This window comes from Anolis sagrei, chromosome 3, assembly GCF_037176765.1.
Source record: "Anolis sagrei isolate rAnoSag1 chromosome 3, rAnoSag1.mat, whole genome shotgun sequence".
NCBI lineage: Eukaryota > Metazoa > Chordata > Lepidosauria > Squamata > Dactyloidae > Anolis > Anolis sagrei.
This window is the reverse complement of record NC_090023.1, coordinates 183,130,912-183,151,162: the sequence shown is the minus strand read 5'-3', so window position 1 is coordinate 183,151,162 and position 20,251 is coordinate 183,130,912. Positions and strand designations below refer to the sequence as shown.

General features: G+C 38.2%; 1 protein-coding gene across 1 annotated transcript; it reads right to left on the bottom strand.

Moving 5' to 3' along the window:
• Positions 1 to 5,283: 5,283 nt before the first annotated feature.
• On the bottom strand, positions 5,284 to 19,524 carry LOC132771123 (lysosomal acid lipase/cholesteryl ester hydrolase-like). The gene is made up of 9 exons (XM_060768771.2): positions 19,426 to 19,524; positions 17,186 to 17,309; positions 15,234 to 15,432; positions 12,536 to 12,645; positions 10,605 to 10,741; positions 8,707 to 8,853; positions 6,982 to 7,053; positions 5,964 to 6,032; positions 5,284 to 5,517 (listed from the first exon to the last, which is right to left on the bottom strand). Exons 1-9 carry the CDS (start codon positions 19,522 to 19,524, stop codon positions 5,284 to 5,286), a joined length of 1,191 nt encoding a protein of 396 aa, XP_060624754.2.
• Between the last annotated feature and the right edge of the window lie 727 nt (positions 19,525 to 20,251).

Below are 20,251 nucleotides of genomic sequence, written 5' to 3'. Positions count from 1 at the left end.
AAGTATTCTTTAAATTGATTCCAGTTGATTGGGTTCCTCTTGTCTTGATTTTCCAGTAGGCACAAAAGTCTGTCCATGTCCATAAAGTCTATAGCCTTCCTTATCCAGTCATCATTTGAAGGTGTTTCCATTGTCTTCCATTTTTGGGCTATTAGTATTCTTGCAGCTGCTGCCAGATAGAAAAGAATCTTTTCCTCATTTCTCTTCAAATCCAAGTTTGTTATATTTAGTAGATAATATTCGGGTTTCATATCAAACTTCGTTTTTAGTATATTTTGTACATGTCTGTGGACCGATGTCCAAAATTTTGGGATCTCTTTGCAATTCCAGAACATATGGTAGTATGTTCCTACTTCTTTTCTGCACTTCCAGCATAAATTATTCTGTTTTTTATTAAATTTGGCTAGAACCGCTGGTGTCAAATGCCATCTATAAAATATTTTGTAGCAGTTTTCTACTATTGTGATGGCTCTTGTTAGTTTTATTTTGCTCTTCCATACTTGTTCCCACTCTTTAAATAGTATGGAGCGGCCTATATCCTTCGCCCATTTGTTCATGGTTTCCTTTATCAGTTCTCTCTCATTGCTCCTCTCAAGCAACTTCTGGTATAGGATTGTGACCACTTTCTTCTCTCTTTTCATCACCTTGTCCCAGCACGTATCATTTTCATTAAAGCCTTTCTTTCGATCTTCATTGTAGTGCTCTTTGGCCTGTAGGTAGTGGAACCATCCTATCTCTTCGTCTGTTTCTCTAAGTTCTTCCATGGTTTTAAGGTGCCACATGCTATTGTCTTTTATCAAAAGCTGTTTATTAGGCCTGGGTAACAACGGAAAAATTTGTTTCTAAAATCGATTTGTATTTGGGGGGTTTTTTTGTTTCAATATTTAAAATAATTACAAAATTTTCCTTTTAAAAAGTTCGATATTTACAAAATTTCGTAAATGGTAAAAAATTAACGAATCGATTTCCGAAACAATAACGAATCGATTCGTTAATGGCGGACGCGACCGCGAAATACGCTAAAAAACCTCCAAAACCTTCTGAAGCTTCCCTCTCCCTCTGTTCTTGACTGTTGGTGTGATATTATAATTTTTTTTCACTAATTAAACCATAAAACTGGCCCAGACATGCGGAAATAATAACGAAACGACCTCAAAACAATAACGAAACGAATACAATATCAAAATACGAAGCATTTACAAAACGTTTTTGAAAATTCGTTTTTTTTAATAATTGCTCCAGAATGGTTCATTATCGTTTTGTAATTGAAAAAATTAACGAATTATTAACTAATTACGAATTAACGAAACGAAACCGCCCAGCCCTACTGTTTATATCTTAGCCATCTCTCCTTGGATAACTCCCTTCTATGAAAAGCCTCCATTGGAGATAACCATCTGGGTGTTCTAGTATATATGTAATCCTTATATTTGTTCCAGACCTTTAGCAAGGATGATCTTATACAGTGGTTGTTAAAATTTCTTTCTATCTTAGCCTTCCCATACCACAAATAGGCGTGCCGAACCATTTTTTTATCTATATATGTGTATACTGTAATCGGCTCGGAGTCCCTTCAGGGAGATAGAGTGGAATATAAATACAGTGTATTATTATTAATCAATCCTGGTAAAAGAAGCTCCAATCCCTCCTAGTCTTTCTCCCCTGTGCCATTTTTTGAATGCCAAGGTGGTAAAATGGTGGGAGGCAGCTACCAAGGGATGCTGATCTTCCCTCTGTGCTGAACGACCCATGAGATATCGATAATTTTGACCCCTAAATCTGCCTTCAATTTATACGTAACTTTTAAGTGGATATATATTTTATTACTGGCCTTTTATCACCCTTGGTCCCTGGTCCTCACATGGCCAAGAAAGTGTGGCCCATGGCTGCACTGAAACCTCTAAATACCATCTTAACTTTCAACAGATACAATCCTGAAATAGTATATGTTTTCTGCATTTTAGTTGGCCAGTAAAAGTATCCTATTTTTGTAGGTTTTACAATTGATGTAATAAAATATAGGAAAAATGTCCCAACCTCAAATCCAGAAATAGGGAGGGAAGTAGATGAGATGTAGGTGAGATGAGTCTCCTATCAGAAGAATCTGAAGGTGTCGCCTCATTATTGAACATCAACTTTTTTGCTCACTTAATATTTCTTACAATTCATTCCAATATTTGCTACTATGTTTATTATAGCAATGCTCTTGAAGTAACTATGGTCCATTTAATCACATACAGGAAATATCAGACTGAATATTAGGTATGTGGCCAAGATGGATGGTAAAGACTGGAATTCTAGACAATGTGTGGGAAATGTCAGAAAGTGAGACAAAGAATCAAGATTTTCTTCAGTCTTTTCTTCTTTTATTTTCTTTCTGAGGTTATTTCATATGGTCTGTTCCTTTCTCTATCATCCCACTCCCATTGAGCCAATGTTATTTATTTTGAAACATTTCCTCTGAATTTATCCAGCATTTATCCAGCATTTTTCTTTTTCTCACCATTTTTCTGGAAACATCACATGGAATTGATCTCTTCCGATTTTTGTTTGCGTCCAGGTCTCTGATTCTTTCAGAAGATTTAAATAGGTAGTTGCACCTAGGCCCCCTACACAGCCCTATATCCCAAGATCTGATCCCAGATTATAATCTAGGATCAGATCCTGGGATATAGAATCATAGAGTTGGAAGAGACCTCATGGGCCATCCAGTCCAACCCCCTACCAAGAAGCAGGAAAATTGCATTGAAAGCACCCCCGACAGGTGGCCATCCAGCCTCTATTTAAAAGCCTCCAAAGAAGGAGCCTCCACCACACAGAGTTCCACTGCTGAACAGCTCTCACAGTCAGGAAGTTCTTCCTAACGTTCAGATGGAATTCCCTTTCTTGTAGTTTGAAGCCATTGTTCCATTGTGGCCTCGTCTCCAGGGCAGCCGAAAACAAGCTTGCTCCCTCATCCCAATGACTTCCTCTCACATACTTATACATGGCTATCATGTCTCCTCTCAGCCTTCTCTTCTTCAGGCAAAACATACCCAGCTCTTTAAGCCACTTCTCATAGTGCTTGTTCTCCACACCCTTGATAATTTTAGTTGCCCTCCTCTCGGCACATTCCAGTTTGTCAACATCTCCCTTCAGTTGTGGATCCAGTCCTAGATGCTCATTTTACTAATCTCTGTGGAATTAGCTGGATTAGTAGAAGCAATGTCCTGCCGCCCTGAGTCCCTTTGGGGATTGAGAAGGGTGGGATATAGATGTGGTAAATAAATAAATATCATTGTAATGTAATATTATTAGTGATAACTAATAATTAGGAACATTTAATTTCTGCAAGAAATAGGTGGAACCACTGGTAATTTCGTGTACCTTAAGTCTGGTAAATTTGGTAAATATTTCTTATGATATTTAATACAGTTTATTTCCTATCACCTCTTTCACTAGAATTCATCAAGAGTGAAATTGCAGTTAACTTGGATGTTTTTCCATGTTACAGCTACTCCATCTTGTGGTTTGTGTTCACAACTGCATTTTCCATTGGAATTTTTTTTTAATTTCCTATAAATATAATGAATGCAATGTTGTTTTGCAATTTCAGTTCCCTGAAGTTCTTACATTCTTTGCTTTTAATTTCCTGGGCTATTATTTCTGTAGCAGGTTTTACTCTTTCATGAAGGAGAAGATATTTAAATAAGGATAAATATCTATAATTCAAAATCCTTGGGACCAGAAGAGCTTTGAATGTTGGATTTTTCAGGTTTTGGAATACCTGTAGTTATGTATACATGTGTGTGTATACACAGAAAGAGAGAGAGAGAGAGGTGATGAAACTCAAATCTAAACCCAAAATTCATCTGTGTTTCATGCAATTTAAATTTTATGTAGTAAAAATGGTTTACTGTTGTCCTTTGCTTATTGTTTATATTATTTTCTGTATCAGTGAATTGTAAGTTGCCCAAGTTCCTTTGGGGAGAGGGGGCAGGATATAAATAAAGATTTATTATTATTATTATTATTATTATTATTATTATTATTGCTAACTGGTCAGCTGAAGAGAGAGGATACTAAGCAGAAGTAAAGGAAGAAGCGTGAGAAATAAAAAAGGAGATGGGTTTGATAGAACACAGAGAAAGAGCACCAAGACATGGGAAGATATTAGGCATGGTTAGGTGCTGTCGGAACTTTCATTATTCGGAATAAAGTTGGAAAGATTTCCTTTTTGAAGCAATTTTGAAGTTTTTAAGAAAACCCGGTAGTCCTGTGGCATTTCAAAGCTTTTTCATAATTTTTTTAATGACTCATGAAATGAGTTAGAAATGTTTCAATGATTCAGCTTCCCCCTTATAACTCGCTTCCGTGACTTTAAAATTGGCTGCCTTTAACGGCTTGAGGAAGAACCGGAGCAAATCCATGCTTCTCCCTTATAACTCGCTTCTGTGACCTTAAAACTGGCCGCCTTCAACGACTTGAGGAAGAAGCGGAGCAAATCCATGCCCCTCCCTTACAACTCACCTCTGTGACTTTAAAACTGGCTGGCTTTAACGGCTTGAGGAAGAAGCGGAGTAAATCCATGCTTCTCCCATATAACTCGCTTCTGTGACTCCAAAACTGATCGGCTCCAACAGCCTGAGAAAGAAGCGGCACAAACCCACCCACCCCACAACTCGCCTCTTTGACTCCAAAACAAGCTGCCCCAAACGGCCCGAGGAAGAAGCAGAGCAAATCCACGTTTCAAGCAAGTTATAAGGGAGAAGTACGGATTTGCTCCGCCTCCCCCCAAGCTGCCAAAGGCAGCCAGCCCCAAAGTCACAGTAGCGAGCCACAAGGGAGAAGCACGGGTCCACCCCGCCCGCCCCCAAGCCGCCAAAGATAGCCAGTTCCAAAGTCACAGAAGTGAGTTATAACCTGCTCCTGGAGTAAAACAACTACTTTCAAAGTAGCGACCATGCAATGAACAGAAACTATTAAAGATTCGGAAGTCTCGGAAGATTCGAAAAGTTTAGAACTTTTTTCTGTGAAAATAGGAATTGACTTTAGAACCGAACCACCGGTGCCCCCTAGATCTGAAATGAGTTTAGAACCAAAAAAAAAAAAAAAAAGGATCAAACAAGCCTAGAAGATATTGATATACTACAGAGAAAGCACAGTCCTTGGGGTGTATAAATGGAATTTTAAAAGGTTCAATTAATACACATTTTCTGTAAGCATTCAGAAAGTTTTATTTTTTTAAGCAATACAACATACATGAAAAACTGAGTTAGCTCTTTATTAGAGCAGCAAAGGTACTTAAGGATCCTTCTGTAACAAATTAAGAATTTTAGAATACAGTTTTTCATTTACATCAAGACCAAACAAAGGATCTAGATGATTCCACTTAAGAATACGCTCATGCAAAATGAGGTTTTTGATTTTAGGGATTAGAGCATCAACATCAGTAGGACCAGAAAGCCAGTCATTTTCACAACTCCAAATTGCAGTTGGCACAGTCATCTTTGTTACATCGTATTCAGGAGGTTCAGCCTTAAAAAAATGAAATGAAAAAGGAGGATGAAACTCTCAGGTCAAATAGCACTCAGAGCCATAGGCAGTTAATAAAACATCTGCAACCATAGCATTTTGTGAAGGACAGGGACTGGTCAGAGCACACAACACCACCAATGCACCTCCCATCAGTACATGGAGATTTTATTTTTCATGTAATGTTTTTAAATATATATGTTCTACTATACTTTTTTGATCTCTAAAAATGTTAAATCTTCCTGTAGTCTTTTCATCAGAAAGACTCCTACAGCCAGGTCAAATCTGACTGGCTTATTGCTTATATAAACACACACTGGCCACTATTGTTATGCTGGCTATTGTTGCTGGATGTTGCAGTTTGTAAAATCACACACACACACACACACACACACACACTGCTGTATTAAATTGAAATAATATAAAATATTTTCTGGAGAGTATTTTACCTGGTTATAATGAATTTGGTTTCTTAGCCAGCCATAATCAAATGCTTGAAGTTTGCCTCCATTGAATGCCTGTAAATATAAAGGGATTACAAATGTATATACAGGGTGAAGCAGCATAACTTCCTTTTTTAAAATGCACGCCATTCAGTTGGTTGAAGACGTAGCGGAGCGCTAGTGGTCTCGTTCGAGAGGCGGGAGTATAAAGTTTTGTCCTGACACAGTTCAGTCGCCATCAGTCGCCAGTTCAGTCGTTGAGTTAATTAGATTGAGAAATAGATAGAAAGATCAATACTGATTGAGAACTAGATAGGAAGATTGAGATACTATATTGAGCTATATAGAAGCATATTGAGGTTTAGATAGATAAGCTATTGAGTACTATAGAGATAGATAGATAGATAGATAGATAGATAGATAGATAGATAGATAGACAGGATAGGTATTGAGTTATATATTGAGCATTACTTCATCTCCAAAGCTAACCTTGAGCTATAGATGGGGAAAAACCTGCTTTTTTCTAAACCATAGCAGCTCAGGGTTAGGGTGAAAAGATCTCAGGATTCTCTTCTGCCTTTTGGGGAAAAGTTATCTCAGTGACTAAAGGAAAGGAAAGAAAGATCATCTCTATTGTTTCACCAATTGACTGTTTTGTTTGTAACTTTAACAAGCTGTGCCAAGTCTGCAAGGACTTTGAGAAATAAGTATTCTGTATTGATGTTCAAAACCTGTAGTAGCCTCAGTTGCTGGGAATCTCAAGCTTCTAAAGAAAGACCCCCACGGTCCACCCAGACAAAGAGAGAAGCACATCTTAGTTTTATTTTTATAGGGTCTGGTGTGACAGCACAGTTCCTCCTCATAAAGAAGCCAGATTTTCACATCACAAATGCTTCTCTGACATAGATCTTATTTTTCCTTATTTATGTTATATAGTTTTGAACTCACAAAAGCAATAAAGGAACACCAAATATTAGTTCTCAAAAAACTATATTACAAATCTTAATGTTTCTGCATAACCTACCTGTTTCCAATGGATCATATTCTGTACAGATGTTCCAGCTGGGGCATGTGCTGCATAAACATCTATTCGGCTCTGAAAGATGACATTAGTTGTATTGTTGCTTCAAAATTTTCACAAATTCAGCCTTCCGCTTCCATTTGCCTCAATTAGAATAATCTAAAGAAACGGGCCTATCCACACATTTCTGGCTGTAGGGGCAAGAATCTACTTTTGTATAAACTTCATAGGCTTAACCAGCCTCACAAAAGACACTTATTGGTAGACATGTGACCAGATCTTGCTAAGGTCCATATATTTACATTTCTATCTTTAGGAGCTATCTCTCTCCAATCCAAGGGCAGTTCCAGACAGGGAGTTATCACAGGAGCATTCACATTTTAAAAATGTGAATGTTCCTGGGGCCCTGTCCACACACACTCAGAAAGTGTGCGTGATCCCCCCCCCCTTTCTCCTGGCATATCATTTGTACACGCCACGAGAACTTAGGCAGATGTCCCACAGAGGCCAGGTGAGTTATTTTCTTTTTTTACTATGTTTAAGGGACTTTTGTGGGGGTGGTATTCCCAAGTTTTCTGGGCTAATTTAGCCCGGAAAACTGTGGGAATACTGTCTGGACTGCAGTATACTTGGGGTGCATCTAGACAGCTCCTTTATTGTGGGAGTTACCACAATAAAAAGGGGACTGTCCAGATGACGTCCTGGATGAACCGGAATTAATCCGCCACAGACCAGAAAAACCCTGCTTTGTGGCAAATTGATTTGATAGTGGGTTTATTCCATGCCTTCTTGGAAGGTATGGGATAAAGCCACTACTTCCGTTGTCTGGACTGCAGTATGTCCTGTACCTTCCAAGAAGGCATGGAATAAACCCACTATAATCAATTCGCCACAAAGCAGGGTTTTCCTGGTCTGTGGCAGATTAATTCCGGTTCATCCAGAACATCATCTGGACATCCCCCTTTTTATTGTGGTAACTCCCGCAATAAAGGAGCTGTCTAGATGTACCCAAGTCAACCATTGGTTTTTAAAGAAAAGTACTGAGTTGACATGACTGGTGTGATAGGTGGAACATAGGCAAGACACGTCTTGCTTTTTGGCCAATGGGGGTTGGAAATGTAGCTAAATCTAGAATACATCCAGTTTTTAAATTATACACTGTACTTAGTCTAAAGTACAGAATTAGTCTGTGTTTAGTCTAAAGTACAGAAAGCCTCATCATCCTTGTCAACTCGAACATTTCATGTTTCATACAGTTCTGTGCAGTTTCTGGACATGCTTAACAACTCTAAAAGGGAAATTGTAGAGATGAAAAATATAGAAAACAACCTCCCCTATAAGAAGTAATTCTTATAATTCTCCCTTAAAGTATGTGGCCATAACAGATAAAGTAGAACCTTAATGTAATGTGCATGGATTCCTCGCTTCTCAAACCTCTTCTACACCGGCCCTATATCCCAGGATCTGATCCCATATTATCTGTTTATCCCAAATTATCTGGCAGTGGAGAATAAAATAATCCAGTTCAAAGCAGATAACCTGTGATCGGATCCTTGGATATAGGGCCAGTGTAGAAGGGGGCTCAGATGCATGTTTTTGGCCATACAGGAATCTGACATTACCATGAAAACAAAGATATTTTTAGGATTTCACTGATACTATTTAAGCAGTTCAGGAACAGCATATAGAAGAAATGCTCTGAATAGCATACAGAAAGAATATACACACCAGATTTAAGTTGTTTTCATTAACTCCAGCTGCTATGAACAGGAGATTTTCACAGAAAAGTGCAAGATTTTGTTGGCTGCACATTGCAGCAGCTACTCTAGAACCAAAATACGATTTAGGCAAAAAGTCTTTGTCTCCAAACAGGAGCTGCAAAATTGAAGATATATAGTTTATGACACCAATTTTATGGACAAGAATATATTCAAAGTTTTAAAAGTATAAACAACTGCAAAACACAGGCTATGTTTAATGTACAGCAATGTTCTCCAGTTTGAATACTGTTGCAAGGAAACTGAATTTGGATCTCTAGAGGTCTGAGAAAGTAACACTGAGGGTATTTCTAAATTGACAGTATAATCTAACATGAAGGAAGGAAGGAAAGAAGTAGAGAAGGAAGAAAGAAGGAGGAAAAGAAAAAGGGGGAAGGAAGGAAAGAAGGAAGGAGGGGGAGCAAAGAAAGGAGGGAAAGAAGTAGAGAAAGAGGGAGGGAAGGTTGACTCCAGCAACGCGTGGTGTGTACAGCTAGTAATGAAATATTCATTGTTCCTTAAATATTATTCAGTTCATGCTGGTTGCTTCTGGATTGAGCATGAACTGAATAATATTTAAGGAACAATGAATATTTCATTACTAGCTGTAAAGAAGCATTGCCTGAACATCAAGCAAAAAGTGGGTGCTAGAAACAATATCATACGAAAGCTGACTGGCACAACCTGGGGATCACAACCAGATACAGTGAAGACATCTGCCCTTGCGCTGTGCTACTCTGCTGCTGAGTATGCATGCCCAGTGTGGAACACATCTCACCACACTAAAAAAGTGGATGTGGCTCTGAATGAGACATGCCGCATTATCACGAGGTGTCTGCGCCCTACACCCACTGGAGAAATTACACTGTCTAGCTGGTATCGCACCACCTGACATCCGCCGGGAAGTGGCAGCCAATAGTGAAAGGACCAAGGAGAGACATCTCCAGCTCATCCCCTGTTTGGGTATCAGCCAGCACGTCAACGACTTAAATCCAGACACAGTTTTCTAAGATCTACAGAGACACTCGCTGGAACGCCTCAGCAAGCAAGAGTCCAAAAGTGGCAGGCTCAAACCCAGAACCTCAACCAATGGCTGATACCAAATGAGAGACTCCCCCTGGGCACACAGAGGACTGGGCAACTTGGAAGGCGCTGAACAGACTGCGCTCTGGCACCACGAGATGCAGAGCCAACCTTAAGAAACGGGGCTACAAAGTGGAATCCACGACATGCGAGTGCGGAGAGGAGCAAACCACTGACCACCTGCTGCAATGCAACCTGAGCCCTGCGACATGCACAAGGGAGGACCTCCTTGCAGCAACACCAGAAGCACTCCAAGTGGCCAGATACTGGTCAAAGGACATTTAATCAACTACCAAACTCACACATTTTGTATTTTCTCTGTTTGTTTGCTTTGTTCTGTTAGAACATAATTGACTGGCTGCCCTGACATGAGAAATAAATAAATATTCAGTTCATGAAAACTTACAATGTATCATTATTAACATATAGAATTCACCCCTCATATTTATGAATTCTTATACTGATATGTATATAAACAAAAAACTTAAAGACCTTAAATTAACTTTAATGTGACTCTTTCCTAGATATTCAATACTGATATTGAATGAAAAATGTTGACTGTAGTACTGATTGTTCCACTGACTACAATACATTAAGCAATTTGTCACTTGATTTAAAGGAACATCAATTCCTTCATATCACAATGTGTAAGCAACAGATTCATTTTGCTCAACCTGGTATAAAACAATTTCAAACCCCTTTGCTGCAACAGCAAACAGGTCCAGAATCCATCAGTTGTTTATACTGAACACCCTCCAACCAAAGGAACAATAGATACAGCCATACCTTGACTTGTAAATCAGTAAGTTTACCAAGTGTTGCTAGAGGAGTTCTTGCATGCTTAACTGTGGCTACAGGTGCCAAGGCAATAAATAGCTTGATTTTTGCGGCAAGCAGAGGATTTGTAGAAAAAGCTATAAAGGCTAAGAGGGAAAAGAAAAACACAAAAAGTTCTTTATTTCCAAAAAGCTAATGATGTCCTTCCTTTTCTGTTTCTCTTTCCATTTCTCTTTTTTTCCTCTTCTTTCTGCCCTTATTTTTAGGAAATTCTAAACTTGAAATGTGGTGTCAAACCCATTTCAGTCCCACCAAACAGTCAGAACTCCTTTTCCACTCCACAGCTGCCTAAGGACTGGTGCTAAGGACCACCCAAGGCAAATCCTGAGTGCAATGTGTCAGATCGGCCCCAGCATATTGTGTCCATGTAAAATAACCCTCAACCTCTAAAATAAACTCAATGTTATTCCAATGCATTTAAAATCCAATTCTATGTATGTTTACTCAGATGTAAATCTTCTTTAGTTCAATGGCATTTACTGTATATTTTGGCATATAAGACTACTTTTTAACCCAAGAAAATCTTCTCAAAAGCCAGGGGTAGTCTTATACATGGGGTCGTCTTATACACAGGAGTAGTCTTATACATGGGAGTAGTCTTATACACAGGAGTAGTCTTATGCACAGGAGTAGTCTTATACATGGGCGTAGTCTTATAGAGCGGGTGCTGAAACTTCCAATCAGAATGGAGAATCTATGGTTGCCACATATGGTGGGGGGAGCTCAAAAATGGCAATGGCCGTGTCCCTGCCATATGCAGCGACTGTATGAAAGCATTAAGGGCGACGTTGCACAAGTACAGTAGAAGAAAATCCATTCATCAGGATTCATGGGTTTAACGCGGTCCCGATGGTGACCTGAAGGGGCGCCTCACCAGGAAGGTGTAAGTGAAGGGCAGAGCAAGCTGCAGGCATCTGGGGTGCCCAGGATATGGAAAAAAAGAGATAGTGTTGCTCTGGGCCCAGACAAACACACCTCTTTTACCTGTCTGACCTCCTCCTCTGCCTCTCAGATCTCGCTCCTGAAGATTGCAGTGAAGCAGTGCAGGTACACATGTGCGAGATCTGAGAGGCAGAGATGGAGGTACAGTAATAGGGTAATTACTAGGGCTGGGCGGTTTCGTTTCGTTAATTCGTAATTCGTTAAAAATTCGTTATTTTTTATAACGAAGCGATAACGAATCATTCTGGAGCAACTTAAAAACGAAACGAATTTTTCAATTCATTTCGTAAATGCTTCGAATTTCGTTATGTATTCGTTTCGTTATCGTTTTGAGGTCGTTTCGTTATTATTTCCGCATGTCTGGGGCAAGTTTTATAGTTGTTTTTTGTTTAATTAGTGAAAAAAATTATAATATCACACCAACAGTCAACAACAGAGGGAGAGGGAAGCTTCAGAAGTTCCCCCTGTCCCATTTGGAGGTTTTTTAGCGTATTGCGCGGTTGCGTCCGCCGTTAACGAATCGATTCGTTATTGTTTCGAAATTGTTTCGTTAATGTTTTGTAATTTTTTTAACATTTACGAAATTTCGTAAATATCGAACTTTTTAAAAGAAAAATTTCGGAATTCTTTTAAATATCGAAACGCAAAAACCCCCAAAAAACGAATCGATTTTAGAAACAAATTTTTCCGTTGTTACCCAGGCCTAGTAATTACCATATTGAAATCAAATCTGATGCTTTTTAAAAAAAATGTTGGTGTGCGTTGGAAGAGGGGTAGTCTTATACGGCGAATATATCCCAAGCTCTATATTTTAACTGGAAAAGTTGGAGGTTGTCTTATATGCTCAGTCGTCTTATTTGCCGGAATATACGGTAATCCCTCGTAAGGGGACAGGAAGCAACTACAGTATTTTGCAAGCAAAAAACTTATAAATTTACCCATTGTTGTTCCTTGTGAATGACCAATATAATACACTTGTTGCTGTCCAGTTTTCTGAAGAACAAAATTTATAAATGTTGGAAGGTCATATTTGGCCATGTGATCATAACTGCCAAGAAAACAAAAGTCATTAAGCCTCCTTGTGAAATAGCAAATGAAAACATTTAGTAAACCCAAAGAGTGCCATGTTCTGATGTACATGCAGCTTGCGCACACCTGTCAAAACCAGTCCTATAAGGATTTTTTTTTGCCATTGATTTTTTATTGAGATTATAAGAAGTTTAAAAAAAACCCCAGAAGAAATGGGAAATTTTTCCTTTGCATAATAAGTGGGGGAACGGTATATTTAAAAAGAAAAGTAGGAAGGAAAGGGGAAGAAGAAGTAAAAATAAAAAATAAAAAATAAAAAACAAATAAGAATATAAATAAAAATAGTTTGTGATTTCCATCTACTCCTTGGTGTTCCATTTTGTCTTCATAGTTTTTGCATTTTTATATTCATTTACAATCCCCAGACTGTTGCTCAAGTGTCTCAAAAACGTCTCTTCTAATTTCTGCATCTCCTCTACTATAGTCTTAATTCTAATTTTGATTGCTAAAAATAATCTTCTACTAGATCCCAGGTTGTCTGTTTCTTTGGTAACCCTTGATTAGGCGTTATCCAATATGTTAGTCTATCCATATTCATTATTTCTAATATCGTATTTTGCCAGTCTTCTATTGTAGGCACTTCTTTAAGCCTCCAGTTTCTTGCATATACAATTATTGCTGCTGTACACAAATAGTTTATTTTTCCCTTTCCAAGTCCAACATTCCTAATAGAAAATATGCAGGTTCTAATTTCATTCAAATTTTTAGTATTTTCTGAGTTTCTCAATGGATATCAATGCAACATATATTTTTTTGCCTTTTCACATGTCCACCAGGTGTGGAAAAATGTACCTATGTAGTGGTTGCATTTCCAGCACTTATTTGTGACATTTTTATAGCATTTGGATAATCTTTGAGGGGTGATATACTATTGATACATCATTTTTAGCCAGTTTTCTCTTAAATCAGATGTGTATGCAGATTTAATTTTATAATTCCATTTCCCCCCATTAATCCAATTTGATTGGGTGTCCAATATTTGCTGCCCATTTTACCATGCATTATTTATTTTTTTCTGTTTCAGTGGTCCAACCCATAGCTTTTTATAATTTTTTTGTGATAACTTTGTTCTCTGTTTTCATAATTTTATCCCAAAATGAGTCCTTGTCCGCAAAACCCAATTCTCTGTCTACTCTAAATGCTTCTATTATTTGTCTGTGTTGGAACCATAAAAGGTTCTTAAATTTCTGCTTAATTTCCTGTTCTGGTTTTAAGTCATAGGTTCCTTTATTCTTCACCAGTGTGTCCTCATAAGTTGGCCATTTTTGCCATCCAAGCTATCTTCTTTGATTTGCCTCTAAGAGCGATATCCATGCTTGGGTAACCATGGAAAAATTTGGTTCTAAACTCGTTTTGTTTTTAGGGGGCCCTTGCGTTTCGCTTTTTTAAAGAATTCCGAAATTTTCCTTTAAAAAAGTTTGAAATATACGAAATTTCGTAAAATTACGAATCAATTCGTTAATGGCAGACGCGATTGCGCAATATGCTAAAAAAAACCCTCCAAATGGGACAGGAGGAACTTCTGAAGCTTCCCTCTCCCTCTGTTGTTGACTGTTGGTGTGATAATTTATTTTTTATCACTGATAAAACAAACAACAACTATAAAACTTGCACCAGACATATGGAAATAATTACAAAACAATTTTGAAACAATTTCGAAACAATTTCGAAACAATTACAAAACAATACGAAATAAATTGGAAAAATTGTTTTGATTTTTAATTACTTGTCACATGGTTCAATTAGTCCTGCATGGCTCAATATTGGATCGTAAGCTAATTTAAATACGAATTAATAACAAATTACAAAATTAACGAACGAAACCGCCCAAGCCTACCATAGAGGTGCTTCCCTATAAAACTTTTCTTTGTATCTTTCCTGTAATTTTATAAGGGTGGCTCTTATAAAATGATTCGTAAAACTTTTTTTTCTATTTTTCTTTTCCCAAACCAAATTATATGTGCCATCCTCTTCTTAGGTTGAATCCCTCTATTGTCAATGTTTTACTTTTCTCCAGAGTAATCTGATCTTTTCGCCATAACAGTACACAGGCCTCAAAATATGTTCACAAATCAGGGAGGATTTCTTGTAAGGATTCCTTTGTAAACTAAACACAGAATGAACCATGGGATATTGTTCTACCATTTCTGAGAATGATGCAAATATTTTCTAGGTTCTCAGGAATCCTAGGAGTAAGTGGGAAAATGATCCCAGATCGATGGGGCACACCTGTGTATTCTGACCCATTAATTAGACACAGTGATTTGAGATACTAGGCCAGTGGTTCTCAACCTGGGGTCCCCAGATGTTTTTGGCCTACAATTCCCAGAAATCCTAAAAACTGGTAAACTGGCTGGGATTTCTGGGAGTTGTAGGCCAAAAAACAACTGGCGACCCAAGGTTGAGAAGCACTGTACTAAGCTATGGTATTTCATTTCACCAATATGGGGCTGCCTTTGTCAAGTTCATGGAAATCAGAGGATGCTAGACCACTGTTCTCAGATTACATGTTTCTTGGGGAACATGCATTAAATAAAATCAGACTACCTGAATTCCCAGTACTTTGCAAATATGGGTGAAAGCGAATTATGTTTTTTTGACCAAGTTGTTCCTCGACTGTTTCCTAGCCAAACATCATATCCAGCATCTGCTAATATGAAAGCCAGGCTGTTATGAGGAAGATTTTGGTACCAGTTGGCAGCATCTACAAGCAAACCATGTTGAAGAAACACCACTGGCTTTGGATCTGAAAGAGAACAAGTACATGAGAATGATGTAATATTCACTTTTTTTATATATATGAGAGAAACAAAAATTTAAAAGGAAAATTCAAATCTTGTCTCTAAATGAGATTACTACACACTTTCACAGCACATTTACACATTTTGGACACTTCTGTGAATTTTTCACGATGAATTTTTCACCAAAACAAATACTTTTAAACAAATTATGTTTCTGCACAAAAATGACTTTTTACTCAAAATACATTAGTTGTTCAAAATACTTTTTTAAAAAAGCATTAACCCTTTATCATGCATAGATTCCCCTGGAGAAGTGGCATTTGGGCTTGTGTCTTGAGCATTGGACTATGTCTCTGAAGATCAGGTTTTCTTTCCTGTTCAGCCATAGAAATACACTGTGAAAAGTCCTTCACGTCACAGTAAATCAGAAATGACTCGAAGGTACATTACAACAACAATAATAAATGGAATCTCAACATTCTGTTTAAGGTTGCAGATGCAGAGTTCCATAACCTTTGTTTCACATAAGGGTAATGCTGCCATTTAATACAAGGGCTGAATTGCATGATGAAAGTGTAATTCCCCATGAGATTTATGCTACAGAATTACAATTAAGGACATTAACTTCTATATCTATATATATCATATAGAGAGAGATACAATCATACACGTACATAAAATTGTTTTATTCTCATTTGCTCATTTGCTGTTTATTTGACCTCATTCTATGCATGTCAAGGGCATCATTACCACCGTTGACAAATATTTTGGCAAGATCTGTCTGAAGCAAAGTGTTGCAAGTAGATAAAAAACTCATATTTTTCTCTGCACTCATTCTTTATATCATCAGTATGTACAGTAATGAGGCATTGCCACAGTACCAGTTTCTGAAAAATAGGAGGAATAGACTGGAGACCGGAAGAGGACATGCCCAGGAACATTTTGATTTGAAATTCAATTTTGCTACACATATATTAAAACCCATTCTCTATATCAGTGGTGGTGAACTTATGGCACGTGAGACAGAAAGAGCATGCAGTGCCGTCTTCTCCTGGCACGTGTGCCCCCTGATTCTGCCCCCCCACTCACTTGGTTTGCTTGCTTGCCCCACTTGCTCACTTGCCCACTTGCCTACCCCCTTTGCTCATTTGCTTGCCACCTTTGCTCACTCACCTGCTCACTCACTCGCTCGCCCCTTGCCCGCCCGATTGGCCCTCCACTTGCCACCCCCAGACTCCCTCTCACTCACTTTTCTCCTGTTATCCTGTTCACTTAACTGCCTCTCCACTCACTCACCCACCCACCCCCACTTGCCATCCCATTCACCACCCCACTCCCCGCTCACTGATCCTCAAATACTCTCTACTTAATTTGAAAAAATGCTGCACTCCCAATGCTCAGATAATGTTGACTTTTTTGGAGAGGTGGCTAGCTAGATAGAGGAGATGGATAACATTTTCTAACTTTACAACATTAAGCTGTATTGCTGACATTACAGAGAGATTGGTTTGTGCCTTGTGGTAGAACACTTTGATTTTTAAAAACTTTTCATGTTTTGTTTTTTTCGTATTTCTATAGTTACCCAGATTGAGCCCCAGTATTGGGAGAAATTTAAGATAGTAATCAAGTGAATAAACATTCAGAAGTTCCTAACACAACAATGAAATAAAGATTTTTTGTGTGTTCAAAAATACACTTATTTTTACATACTATAAGGTTACAAAAGAAATTCAGACAATAAGACAGTAATGTGCATACTCAGACTTTCACTGATATCCTTTACTCTGCCGTGTGGAATTCTGAACAGAGTATTGATATAACCGTCTTCAGTCATAACCGCATACTCCTCACATGGGTACTGCCAGTATTGAATGAGTTCTTTCTAGAGAGATAAGAAATCGTGAGAAAGAAGGAAAAGAACCTGTTTAAACATTTGTACTAGAGGAAGTCCTGCAGAGCACATTCTTCTGAAAGAATTTTAATGAGTTCATAAAAAAATATTTGTAAAGGCTACAGTTTCCAGAATCCGCCAGCTAGGATAGCAATTGATCATTATTAGTGGTTGTTACTAAAACAGGGGTAGCTTGTCGTTTTAAGATTTTTAAAAGTAACTTTTCCCAGTTCTTGACTGAGTTAACAAAAATGTCCAGCCTGGAACATTTGGTTAGGCCCCAATGAAATCGCTTTGGTTTGCACCACTCTCTTTCTCTCAACAACATCCTTTCCACCCTTCCCTGGTCATTTCTGGTGATTCGGAAGAAATGTTTTACATTACCCAAAAATACAGAACTGAGTGTGAGGAAGAAAATCTGTCTCCTATTACCCAGATACCCCTCACCCTGCAATCCATGTGAGGTATTTTAAAAACTTATATAGGCAGTCCCTGACTTACAAACATCCTACTTACAAATGACTAATAGTTAAGAATGGGGTTGGAAGAGCAGGAAGTGAGAGAAATCTACCCCTAGGAAGGGAAATTCACTCCGGAAAGAGTTATCATAGGGAAAATGTGTTTTCACTGAAGTTTTCTCACCAATTCTTATTTCTCCAACAAGCCAAATTTTTCAACATACAATTATCCCAGTGACAGAAACTGAGGTGAAATCTTCTGAACAAAGGCAAAAACAATAAAAACAAACACTTTTAACTCTTTTTTAACTCTGTGTTGACTTCCCTGTGCTTATATATTTGGCTGGAGTTACACTTAAAAATGTACCTGTTCTGACTTATACACAAATTCAACTTAAGAACAAACCTACAGAACCTATTTTGTTCATAACTTGGGGACTGGCTGTAATTTTTATGCCTCAATTTCTGTCCCTAGAAGAACTGATGCCTGCATTGTTTTGCCGTGACGAGAAAGGAGGAGCTTGGTGCCAATGTTGCACTATGAAAATTCCACAAATATTTATTATATTAGTGTTACTTAACCAAAAAGCATGAAGTGAGTATAGGCTTTCTATACACAGATTGAAATACATTCAAAGAATATCAAGAGTATGGAGAACAAAACACAGAAGGAAAGAAGGAGCTAGGCATGTTCAGTTTGAAGAGAGAAATGGGAATAACTTTATTGCTCTTTTTAAACACTTCACAATTTTTGTACTGCTATCTCACAGTGTACGACTAGGTCTAATTGTTTGAAGGTACAGAAGAGCAGACAATCGGCTTCATCATAAAGTCCAGGAGAAGTATCCTGCTTTGCCTAGCAACCAGGGGCAAAGACGGAAGCATGGTGAATCTGCCCCACATGCAACTCCCTCTCAGCTATGCTTCTCCATCATATGAGGAAAGCATCACCCTCCTCGTGAGGCCCCATGCCAGCCTCCTGTGTTGGGATGAAAGCATCCAGCAATGCTTTAACCTCTGATTGGGGGCAGGTCCTCCACAGGAAGTCACACAATGTTGTGTGATGTCCAGTATGGGCCTCCATCCTCCAGATGGGATGAAAGCATCCAAGGATGCTGATTTCACCCCATCAGATGAAGTCTTTTGATTGAACACTAGAAGGAACTTTTTGACCATAAGAACAGTTTAGCAACCAGTTGTGGTTGAGGTCTCCTTCTTCTGATATCTTAAAAAAGTTGCTAGACAGCTCCCTGCTGGGATATTAAGCTGGGAGGAAGGTTGAGTTGAGTAGATGATTGGATTAGATGTCCCATAAGACCTCTTCTAACTTTATAATTCTACAATCGTAGGCTCCCTAACTATCTAGGCTAGGTGCTTATACCCATGCTACTCTTGGCTGCTCAAATGACCAGCTCAAGTCCGAGCCATCTGTCATGATGAGTAGTAACTTTTCCTTCAAACAACATGCAACATTACAGGAAACCATAATTAGCAAGAAACAATTAATGCCAGAAAACAATTTCATGAGACCTGTCTTAAGCAACTGTAATTTGAATTCCTCTCAATAACTGAATAATACATTCCCTAACAGAACTTTCTCATTATGTCAACATTACATTAGAGAATTATCTTTTTAAAATATTACTTACAGAATTCAGAGTGGCTTCGATATCAACCTGTGTCCCGGGATATCCTTCAATTAACATACAGCCATAAAGCAAACTCATGAGAATCACTGCTGACCTCATCTTTGGTTTACTTGTAATAACTGTCCAAGTGATAATCTAGGAAAAGAATTGTAAAATGACCTGCTTTACTAAATTAAGCAGATTTTTCATTAGGTCATCATATTTCTGATAAAGTCATCATAGTTCAGATAGTAAAGAACTAAGTGAGGTTCACAACACAATGAAATAACTCAAAAAAAGCACAACAATGCAGTCAGGTGCAACATCCTAGACATCATTTAATACTCTGTAGATTCTTTGTTACATACTAGATTACATACTGGTCACTTTTAGATTTAAAAAATTTACAATGTCAAAAAAAACCCATAAAACTATACTTCAGACTATATTTCTGTAGCCTTCTATAGGCAGAAAAATACATAATATTTTACTCATAATACAAGATGAAATCTGCATTCTAAATATATATTTCTTCCATTATCTTTCTCACACAATCATAATTACCAGAAAAATAAATTTCTTAATAATTTGTTGGTCTATTTGTTGTAGTTCAGCGTGCTGACAGAGTTGCTACTCCTAGTAGCAGAGGGGAAAGGTCTCCTCGGGAGTCGGCGGGAGAACAGCAGCGTCAGAGCATTAGAGAAATCATCATGGCTCCAAGTGATACCGATACGTTTCCAGGCTTCTCAGATTACGAAATGGGAAAAATGGGAAAGAGCTGCTTGTGAGCCGGAGTCTGAGGGGGAATTACAAAGGAAGCGTATTCGGGAGATACTTAGTGTACCAA